A 12049-nucleotide genomic window follows, 5' to 3' on the forward strand; every position below is an offset into this window, starting at 1 on the left:
AACAAAAGTCCTACAAAGGGTGGCACACTCCAATAATCTGCATACATTGAACAGCGAGACATCTCACTAATGTAAGAACATGTTAGGGCTGCATTTCTTGAATCCTAGTCAGAAAAAGAATAATTTGAGAAATTAAATTAATTTGGATGTGTTCCTCCTTATTTAATAAGCAGTCATATAGAGAGGAACCAAAATGCTGGCTCAGGACTCCCGAGCTTACCTTCTGGGCTTTTATTCCTTAGCAATGAAGGCATTTCCATGGCATCAAGCAGATGGCTGAAATAAGCATCTTTCCTAAATCAACCTACATGTGAAAGCCTATAATCTATGAAAGGTACGAAAAAGCTACAAGCAGGAGGAATGAGGGGGTGGGGTGAAGGAAGAAGGAGGAGGAAGAGACAGGGGGTGGAGAGTAACACTGGAGAGCAGCAGTGGTCCAACCCCTCAGAATCTGAAAAGCATCACAGGAGCCTCTGGATAAAGACCAGCCTCAGTAGCAAGGCTAGGAGACAGAGGATTTCTGCTCAGTGATAAAACATGGTGAGTAGGATTTTTGTAATCTGCCTTATTGTTTGCTCTGGTGCAATGGCATTTCCTTTGCTCTGACACTCACAGCGACTCTAAGGGAATATTATTTTGGGATGACTGCTCGGTTTTGAAGCATTGTTTTTTACTTATTTTTCCATATATCTGTCAAATATGTGCTTGTATTTATATAAATGCACATCCTGTCTTCTTTCAAAGCAATAAATTACTGAAAACAGCCAAAGCGGACAGCATTAACACTTTACTGTCTGGTACCAACAGGCTGCTGGTCAGGGCAAGTAAAAAATGCCCTGTTTCCTTCTCAGGTACACAGCGGAAATTTCTGCTCAGCTGCCTTCTCCTAGCAATAGAGTCATGACTCCATCGCTCCCTATGCAGGAGTTTATGCTGCCCTTTTACACAGTGTACTGGGAACATTTCAAGCAGTTACATTTCTTTCAGCCTCAGGTATAGAAGAAAGCTGAGTGAGGGGTGCAGAGGTTTTGTCAGAGAAGGAGCCTCCTTTTGTCATGGTCTCAGTCTCCTTCTGTCCTGCCGCACGCCGCATGCCCCATGCGGGGCTGGGGGAAGCAGTGGGTGCCACATGCAGGGCTGGGGGAAGCAGTGGGTGCTGCTGTTGCCCCAGGGGTCCCTCCTGTTGGCACACAGCAGGACAGTATCGAAACAGAGTAGAAACGCAGTAATTTTACTATGAAAAATCCTGAGCTCCACGGAACAGTTGGCAGGGCTTAAAGCTAGGTTCAGGCTTCCCTATACACATTGCTAATAAGATTAAGCATTTAGCTACACATCCTTCTAGTATTCTGCTGGGGAGTAGAAGATTTTACTTTGTGTGCTCAGTGGAATTAAGGTTGAAGAAAAACACACGGATGTGCTTTTTGCTGGTCCTCCGTGAGAAAGCCATTGCCTGACCTAAATGTGTATGCAAATAATTAGGCATCCCGGGTTACCCAAGAGAGGCAAATGATTAAGGGGAATGATAAGATACAGCCACTACCGATGATGAGAAGCGTATTCCTAATAAGAGGCATGATCTCAATGCAGGTTTGTGTGTCACACACACGTCTTTAAAAATAAACATTCTTCTGTTTCCTGAATCATGACTGTCCCTGATTACATCCTCCATCCTTTCCACGCTGTTCTTTTCTGTTTTCTAATGGAGATGAGATACTAGCAGGGCAATCAGTTATAAGTGGAAAGATGAGCCCTGCTTTAAAATCCTCTTTGGTTTTCACCATAAGAACTGTTATGTTTATTTCCTTATGAGAAACAGTGTAACAGTAATATCCTGCAGACAGGATATCACTACCCTCCAGCAAGGAAGCATTTTATTGCTTTATAATTAAAAGTCAAATTAACAGAATGGAATATATGCTGATGATTATCAATAAGTATTTCCATTACTAAATTTTATGTTCTGAGATAGAGAGTTAAGGTTTTTGACTATAAATAAACAGTCTTATTCCAAAAATACCTCTCCTCACACACTTTACTGGGAGCACCAGCTGTTCTTGATGCATTGCTAATTGATTAGATCTTAAGCATTAAAAATTAGTATCACCCACTGACTTTAAAAGTAGCTGTGGCTCTCACCACCTCATGCTTGCTTGTTTTTGCATTGTAGGACTTCCAACTGGTAACCAGCAAAAATCCTCCTGAGGTTAACCAGGCACAGGAAGGGAGAGCCTCCTAGAGCGCTCCGTTCTTTTTCCCTTTTCCATTATACAATTTCTCAGGAAATATTCTTAAAAACATTTCATCTTAAAGTGCATCCATTTTAAGCATGGTACATGTCCAAACACCTAAACCAGATAAATATTTTTCAGGAAACTGAATTATGCTACCATTTTTGTTTGGAAAGCAAGAATAGTATTTTCAAAGGTAACTCTGATACTCAGGATCTTGTCTGATTGACACAAAGCCACCTGTGAAAAAAGGATTTTGGACTTACTCCAAACTTGTATCCTAAAACATAAAAGCAGTCCAAATAGAGCCTTTTCCTTCTTTTTAAATTAAAAAAAAACCTGAAAGAGTATACAATGTTTATCAACTCTTTCATTTAATAAGAGGAAAACACTTGGAGGGAGGTGAAATTAAAGACTCCAAGTGGCATGCAGAATTCTGCTTAGCAAGAGACAGTCAGGTACCATCTCCACAACCTGCACATTTTCAGAATAATTGAATTTAAAGAAGCAGAAGGAGAGCTCCTACCTTCCCTGCAAAACAATGACTGTATTCTGAGTTTTGCTTATTTCTATCTCCAAGAGAGATACATTACACATCAAATAAGCAATAAGTGTCCACGCCAGACAGCTGATAAGATTTTGGAACAGATGAACCTTAATTATATTTTTTTCCTACTTAAGTAAAAGTAATTTTGAGCCAAACTTGCTGAAGCCAGACAGTTCATCTACATTTCCTTTTCATAATACTATTATTTCTATCCATGCAACCCTCCCTGAAGCAGATACTTCTGCTTTCCTAATAGGATGATCTTCCTAGAGTTACATACAAGAAGACTGCTCTTTTAGCTACTGACACATTAAAGCACAATCTATTTTACCTTTTCTTTGAAGATAACCTAAACAAACCCTTCCACTGTGAGATAAGCTAGTAAGATACAAGCTAATAATTTTGACACCAGCCCAAAAACCAAAGCAACGCTCTCCCCATTCCTCCAGACAGGAAGAACTGTGGACAGCTGAGCCTGGCAGAAAGCTCTGGGGGCCACAGGCAGAGGCAAGCGTGACCCCTCTCTTCTCTGACCCACATGACAGAGGCAATATCTGGGCAGTTTGAATCCTGCTCCCTGCTCCTCCACCCATCTTCCTCCTGCTTCCTAACGAATATCCAACTCAGCCCCACTGCATCCCTCTTTGGCTTCCTTGTCTGTTTACTTGGCCTTAGGTACAATTTATGTCATCTGAATATGGCTCTTATTAACTTGAACAATTACCTAACTCAGTCTTGTTCAGGGCCTCATAACCCAGAACTATAAGCAATTGCTTTGACTGTCCTAACACCAATCTCCTCAGCCAACAGGAATGTGTTCATCTTCCCATTCTAAAACTTTAACTTTGTTTTAGATAAATCACAGACACAGTAAAACCTTCTGTTTTTATGAAAAGGCTATCAGACCCCCTGCACAGACGGTATAAGTTTGAGTATGAAGTATCTGCATTTTATGAGCAACATTATCCAAATTTAAACAAAAACCTTACTTCCATTATATAAGTATAAGCCCAAAATCCAGACCTAATTGCCTGCTTAGACACTTGTGAAATTCTAAACACGAGCAGCTGGTATGATCAAGACAGATAAAAGTACTGTCTACTGTAGATGGGAAATCTGGATGTGGCTGCAGATTGTTGTAATTGACAATTAAAATGTAGCCAGTATAAGATTTAATGATGTAATCTATTTAAACATGTGTTCCATAAGTAATTTCACAGGTATTAAAAAAAGAGGTCAAGTAACATTAACCAAGAAAACATCCAGAGCCTGTTGAGAGCAGAACAACCTAGCCTTAGTAGACCAACTGCCAGTTTCCACAGGTTTCTGTTCTGTACAGTGATTTTTAATTGCAAAATATATTATTTTTTGCAAAGGTGGGAATCACTCCCTTATATACCCTTTATCCCTCGTGGAAGAAGAGAGATACTGCAAGTTTAGTCCAAGAGGAGAATAATTAAAAAAGAGCAGAGACAGGCAATAGTGTAGCTCACTGCATGGGTCAAGAAATCCCAGAGAAGATGTACCATTTTTAAAATGCCTAGAATAATTTTTCACAGTATTTTTATTAGCTTTACATAACCACTGGAGGGTAACTTTCCCTTACAGCACTTCAATCTGTTTCTAACTGCACTGGTACAGCTTCCACAGTTAGAGACAGAACTTGTGTCCCTGCAGAGAGAGAGAAAAAAGTATAATGGTACACTTCATTACAGCCAAAAATGCTAAAAGTATTAATAGATATAGAAAGGGAGAAGCATCACATAAATATTTCTGTTCTATATTTGGAAAGAAGCTAATTATCATTTATATCATATGAGGATGAAGAGGTACTCATAGTATGGGAAGTTACAAAACATCATCCAAGATGAATATTTAAAAAAATCTGCAGACACTGGTAGGCTGGCCTTAAAAGCCCTCAAAGAGTTGACTGAGGAGATCTTCCCTTTCTTGGCATTCATTTTTAATAATATTTTTTATGGGGAAGATTCCTGAAGTTGTGCCAGTGTTAAAACAGAATAAGCAGGATGACACAATGAACTAGATACTAATTAGTCTGGCATGAATCCTGGGGGGAAATGAGAAAAATAATATATGGGATTAAATAGAGACATTAAACAATTAGAATACAAAATTGGTGATTATACATATAGCAGATCTCTAAAAAACCCCTCAAAAAAACAACAAACCAACTCCTAACTTATTTTTTCCTCATCAAAGGAAACTGAAAAGGTAGAACAAGCTACCATCGGTGTATCTTACATTATTGTACTACATATTTTCTCAGTTATTCAGGCCATTTGGGCTTTCATGTTAAAACTATTCATCTAATCTATAAAGAAAAAGATGAAAAACCTGAAAGTTTCTAGACCCAGTTATCAAACCAGTAGTCCATTGTGTTTCTTATCAAGGAGATACAATTCGTATCAAAGACTTCTTTATCCAAAAGATTACCTAACGACATCCTGAATTCTTAGCTTTAATAAGTTTCATACTTGGCAATAAAATGAATCCACCTCTAAAAGCCTTTTTAATGTATTGAGAGAAGAACTTTCCAAGTATGTAATTTCCTACAAAAATGACCCTTGCTTAATACTCAGAATGGGCAGAAACAGCTGTAGGACTCCAAAGAGCCCTACATAACATTGTTGTAGCGCTAGCACTTGCAATGTCACAGACCCCTAAGGAGCTTCTCAGCAGCAGGACTTCCCACAGGGACACAGTACCTACTTCTACAATTGCAAAAGGACTGAGATGTCAGACACTTTATTTTGGGGATATTAATAACTGATCTTGTGTCACCTGCTCCTGATCGTTGTCACAACTCCGCTGGAGCTCTGTGTGCTGAATTTCTTCTCAATCACACCTCACTTTTCAGAAGAGGATTGTAATCGTGTCCCAGTGACCTATTTCTAAATATGCAAAACAAGTTTCCTGCAGCATCAGTGAACTCCAGATACCTGACAGTGTAGTAAAATGTTTACTGGCTTTCATTAAGAATGCTCTGCAATACTCACATGCAGCCCCAAATCAAATAAATGTGCCAACATCTCAATCATACTGATAGACCTCCATCTATCACCACCCACCATGTATACTCTCTTCATGTTGAATATTCACATTTTACCCCTACATTTTTACCTTTTGTCACTGACCTACATTTAGCTGTAAATATTGCTAATCACCTGCTAGTTTGCAGCTCCTATGAGAAATGGGCTGTCACTGATCAGCCTGCTGGAGAAGTGCTGCAGTTGACACAACTCCCAGATACACAGACCCAGATCCTGTGAGGTGTTGGTCAGAGAGCTGCTGTTCCCAGCAAGCCCTGGCTACTGGAAAGCCTCTGGAGGCTACTGACAGCTATTACAGTTCAAGGTAGGCTAAAGACTGCTCTAAGTTGTACTTTAAGAGTGTACAAAGGCTAGGCTGAGTGCTGAATTTAAAATCTCCCTGGCTGTCTTTGTACTGGGCGCAGGTCTGGATCCACTGGTTTTATCTGAGGTTGTTGTCAAGGGAGTATTGGTAATTTTTCATTTCATCAGAGCTGCTACATAGTTTGTCAAGGAGTGCTAGAGATAGCACTGTGTTCTTTGTGTGTGTTGCAGAGTTCAATGGCTCTAAGTGGTTTAGTTGCATGTAAACAATTTAAAATGAGATAATTCATGAACTGAGGTTTCATTAAGGAAAGATGCAAGCACATTCTTTCAAGAACAGGACTTGGACATCTTGTCCTGCTTCCCATCCAGTAAAAATCTCGTTTCTCGAACAGCTTTTAAGAACTGCTTGCTTCTTTCCTGACCTACCTTTATGTAACTCCACTGACTTACTCAATATTCAAGTTGATACAAGATGGGAAAAGATCGGATATGTCTATGAAATAACTGCTGGAAAATTGAAAGTGTCATGGCTAAAATAATTAATGACTAATTAGATTTATGAAAACATAAACCAGATCCAATACTAAACGATATAGCAGAGTCCAAAATTGGCACTGATACAGGTAATGGAGTATTTTTAGAAACAGCTAATCAATGCACAATGCAGATTCTATGTGGCAATGCCTTAGCATGCTACATTGGTCTTTGTAAATTGGAAATGACATTTATCTCAAAAACAACAGTGATTTTCAATGTGGCATTTTTTACTTTTTCCAATAAAAGTAGTAGTGCAGAAAATGACACATTATGCTCAGGAGGAAGCAAAAACAGTAATTCAGTTTAAGCATGCTTTCCAGGGTAGTACCGAGATTTATGGATTTTCTATTCACAGGTAAGGATTATTTTAATATAAAGGAGCATCATGTGTCAAATATTTGATCCATTTTCTCAGGACATTTCCCACCTTGAGCTCTTCATTCTCCTCAAAAGTACAGATTTATGAATTGTTGCCTCCCTGATGCAGACACTTGCATATCTTAACAGTTCCTCTGGCATTGCTTTTCATGGATGCCCCTTCTACTTTCGGAAAAGAACCTCTCTCTTGTTAAAAGCCATCCTAAAGTCATAATCCTAAATCCACCCCCCCTCTTTTCTAACAGACAAAATGTTCTCTGAGCCTCAGCTACCAATCCATAATGTGTACTGTCTTCTCCTTGCTGGATCTTCCAGCCATTGCCAACTTACCTTCCGTTTCACTTGATCTGTTTCTCATGCAATACCATGAGTCAGTGATGGAAATTTCTGGTGACAAACAAAACCAGTCCTATAATGCTCAACATCCATCCCTTTGTTCCCTAGTTGTTTTCAAAGTTTACAAGTGCTAGTCACCACCCTCACCGTATTTTTGTTCTGCTGTTTTCTTGACAGAAACAGATGTGAAGAAGCAGTATGGAACTCAAGAGAGGAAAGACCTTCATAAAATCCAGTGTGCAACATGAGAAAGTGTCACCAGTGCATGCAGTTCCTATCAACAAAGATGATACAGGGAAAGACAAAAAAGTGGCTCTGGAGGAAAACCAAAGCGTACCTGAAGTCCAGCTGGCATATTTGGCCACGCACAAGAACTACAGATTTCCTACCAGAGCAGCAAGGAATGGAGCTGGTGACCACAGTCTGGAAAAAACATCCGGATCCTCCTACAAACTTGTAAGGAAGAGTAAAACCCATGACTGTGTTGCTGAGGCAGACAAAACGGAGCACTGCAGCCCCAGCAGCAGGACTTGTGAGGAAGGTTTTTCTGGAAAGGGTAAGGGTCGACTTGTCAACAGCATCAGTTTTTCAGGGATGTCCAGCTCCAGCAGCAAGAAAGAGTGTGTGGTCAGTCCCAGCCAGTCTGCATGCAGCAGTCAGATGATCGATTACAGGAACTTTGTGCCACAGATGCCTTTTGTACCAGCTGTTGCAAAAACCATTCCCAGGAAGAGGATCTCCCTCAAGAGATCCAAGAAAGGGCTCAGAGATATATTTCATATTAAAAAAAATAAACCAGACAGCCTCACGTTCCTGGTTGAGAAGGACAAGAATCTGTCCTCTCCAGGCTGCAAGAGTGAGTTTCCTGGGCGTCTTGCAAAGTATCTTTTTAAAAGTGGAGAAACGTTTGCAGGTGACAGCTTGTCACAAGACTGCTCAGACAGTGAACTGCAGTCTGACTCTTCCTATGACTGCTGCAACACCCTGTGTGAAGATGTCGCCTCACTGAAGAGCTTTGACTCTCTCACTGGCTGTGGGGAAATCTTTGCTGATGAGAGCTCTGCTCACCTGGAGCTGGAGAACAGCAAAGAAGTTCTGCTGAGACGAAGCAAGCACAAAGACAGCCCCGTCATGGGCTCTTTTCAAGGAGGTGTCGAGCAGCTGGCCTCTCCTGGCCAGAATGAGACTGTTGAATTTGCAAAGTTTTGGGACAACATCAACAAATCAGTGATGCTACATCAGAGTGCTCTGTTTGACAAGAAGTTACCGAAGATACCTGGTCCTGACATGGAAAAGGATAGAAGCCCAGCTGCTGCATCTGTGAAAGACCCCCAAGCGTCACCTGATAAGGACGGTGACAATTCCAAGGAGAGCTCCACAGAAACAGGAACACCGAAAAGTGACAACCAAGAATCCACATCCACAAGTGATGAAGGCTACTATGATTCATTCTCTCCTGGACAAGATGATGAAATGAAAGAGGCTCAGACCCCTGGGGTCCCAGGTAGATTTCCAAGAGACAGCTACAGCGGAGATGCTCTTTATGAGCTCTTCTATGACCCAAACGAAGTCAAAATAAACCCAGTCCTAGACGATGACTTGTGCACATCTGAAAGCATTTCAGAACAAGCCATTGAAATCCCTCTGTCCATTTACAGCTTTCGTGTTGGAGCTGAGGAGAACATGGCTTCCCAACCAGCTCTAGACATTATCAGCCAGGGTTTCTTCCACAGCACATGGAAAGGCAAAGAATGTTTGCTAAAGCTTTGCGATACTGAGCTTTCACTGACCATGGGGATAATAAACTGGCTGCGAAAACACGCGGGACTGGTTTCTTCCCCTGACTCTCTTCAGAGTCCCCAGTCACAGCCAGAAAAGTCTAATGATTCATCAGTCTTGCCCAGCCCTAGTCCAGAGCAGAAAGGGAGCATGGAATCTCAGCAGGAGAAACCAAGCAAGGAAGAATCTAATACATTTAACCTATGTGCATCTTTGGAGAAAAGCAAACATGCAACCCAGGCCTCTTCAGTAAATGTTACCGAAAGAGACCACAGCCTTGACTCTTGCCATAACACATCTAACCTGGATTTCCAGGAAAGGGAAGAGAGTCACCACAAGGATTCATCTACAGTGCCTGAGACTGTGGAAGCCATCGCAGCATCAAGTTATGCATCACAATCACAGGCTAATGGAGACAATCTGCAGACATCTTCAAATGAAAATGAGAAGGCAACAATTTCAGAAGGATGTGAGACATCTGGAGATAAAAACCCACTGCCAGAAAAGCTGAACAAGGAGAGTGGCTCTCAATGCTCTGAAACCCCTTCGTTAGATGATAATCACGAAGTAGAATCGTGTTACTCCTATAAGACTGCTGCGACCTCACTCCTGGATCCCCTCGAGAGGGAGGACAGAAATAAATCAATGTATCACTCTCTCTCTATTTCCTGTGACAAACCACTGCAGCCTCTTACTCTCAGACGCTTCCAGAGCTACATCAGCCCCACACCAATGGAGAGCAGCACTAACATAGTGCAGCTCTTAGAGCACTGTGTAACACAAGTGGCATCACTAAAAATCAGCTATGAAAACAAGCACTTGGAAGACAAATGCATTGGGTATGAAATGAATAATATAATTCGTAAAATGTCTCAGTACAAAAACAAGTTATCGTTGCACAATGAATGCAACTGTATTGCCCAAAATCCAGAATACTCCAGTATTCCTAGCACAAACCAATATAACTATGAGACAAGTTTCCAGTCCAGCAGTCTATATCATTTGAAGCAAAATGGGGAGCAAATTTTCTCTGAAGATGAGAAAAGAAAAGCAAAAATCCTAGAGGAGGTCTCTAGAAGCAAGTTAAATTTCAAATATGCCCATCTAAATAATCAAGCGCTTTCCTATTTAAAAGACTTCACATTTGATCTCAGTTCAAGTGACTCTGCCCCTGCTACAGCTCTTAGCAGACCAACATTTTTACCTCTCTTTAACTCCGTCTGCTCAGACATACCTGCTACTTTTTCACAAGCCGCAGACAGCACCACTGACTCCCTAGTTGACTCGCTGCAGCCTAAGGAGGCCAAGCAGTGCAGCTCAGGGCCATGGAGTTATGCAGAGACGCCCTGCAGGGGTCTGGCTGGAGGGAGCGCCCTGTCCCCTCACCCAGAGGCAGGCAGCAACCCCGGACACAGCAGTGACAGGGAAGAACTACCAGTAACACACCGGCATTGAGAAGGTGAGTGATTATGGGAAGTCTGAAATTAAATGTGAAATAAGTAACATCTGTTTCCTTTTCAGAGAGGGACCCTTACAGCAGACAAGTCTGATATATACTCAGGGTTTCTCAGTTTTCCACTTTCATTGATCTTAACCTTCACTTCAGCATGGTAGTTAAAAGTAATCAGATTTTAAATTACACGATTGCCCAAACCAGGAGCCACATATAGCAGGTACCACATTCACTGGGTCTTACAATTCCCATGCAAAAGATGAAGCCCCGTCTTCCACCCAGGTACAGCAGTTTTCATATCAGCTGAAGCAGGGAAATTTTTTCCTTCTCCCAGTTCAGGATCTGCCGTGTTTGGAGCAACACAGTGGAAATGGCTGCCTGGCCACAGACTGAGCAGTATTCAGCTCACATTCTTTACTACCAGGTCATGAAATCCTCTTGCTACATAATGATAGCATAAAAATTATGCCCTGCTTCCCCTCTGGACTGGTAACTGGATATTAGACAGAGGTCTCTACTGCAGTCCTGATGGGTGAGCTGCTACACAGAGGGTCACACAAGAAAGCCAGCGATCTGCAATGTTAAGTCACAGGGCAGACAGACGTACCCTGTTCTGCAGTTGCATACGTATGGTGTGCCCTTAAGCACAAGGGAAAGCCCATAATACTGTGCTGCTGCTGCTACGCGTGCCAAAAGGGTGTTCTTCCTTCTTGCAAGCCTGAAGTCCCTCTCCAGCAGGTGCAGCTGGTCTCTGGCCAAACTGTGCTGTGGTAGAGAAAGAGCTGAAGCCAAGGCACATGCACATGCACATGCACGCAAGGCTTGACAGGCTTCTCAACAGAGGGATTATAGGGTCTGTGCTGCACCTCAAAATTCTGAAAATTCTTGAGCCACATTTACATAGTATAGGGAGATCCAGAATTTGGTGTCTGACATAGGGTGAGAAACACTTCTGCTGTAAAACAGAAAAAGCTGATCAAGTACACAGACTGGTTCAAATTTGCCTGTCACACAAGGCTTTAGGCCAGAGCAGGTACTATCTGTACAGACTGCTCCGATTCTGTGCCAGCTGGGAAATCCTCTGTTGTCCAGTTGCTGAGAGGAATCTGTCACATAAAACTTTTGTAATTTCTCTATAACATGCCCTGCCAGATGTGACAGATAGGCTGGACTCTGCCCAGCCGTGGTGCTCTGAGAGGGAGCCTTTGGAGGTTGTGGTAGATGGAGAGGAGGGTGCAGCAAGGGCCAGGATAGAGAATTAAGGAACAGGTCATTACTGAACAGAGGACCCAGCCATCACAACACTTGGCTCTTGTTGCTCAGAGCAGTGCGACTGCTTTCTGGTCATCTCTAAAGGCTTCCCAAGCTGCACAAACTAAAAAGGACAGTGTTTCTCTCTGCATTAGGCAAA

General features: G+C 41.9%; 1 protein-coding gene across 1 annotated transcript in view; it reads left to right on the forward strand.

The window, feature by feature from the left end:
* The first annotated feature begins 434 nt into the window (after positions 1-434).
* AMER3 (APC membrane recruitment protein 3) overlaps positions 435-12049 on the forward strand; it is a 41871-nt gene continuing 30256 nt past the window's right edge. The window contains exons 1-2 of the mRNA XM_056359028.1: positions 435-540; positions 7584-10644. Coding sequence (XP_056215003.1) covers positions 7605-10640 — 3036 coding nt within the window. The 5' untranslated portion in view covers positions 435-540; positions 7584-7604 and the 3' untranslated portion in view covers positions 10641-10644. The remainder of the gene's footprint in view (positions 541-7583; positions 10645-12049) is intronic.

The sequence above is a fragment of the Falco biarmicus genome, chromosome 13 (genome assembly GCF_023638135.1).
Source record: "Falco biarmicus isolate bFalBia1 chromosome 13, bFalBia1.pri, whole genome shotgun sequence".
NCBI lineage: Eukaryota > Metazoa > Chordata > Aves > Falconiformes > Falconidae > Falco > Falco biarmicus.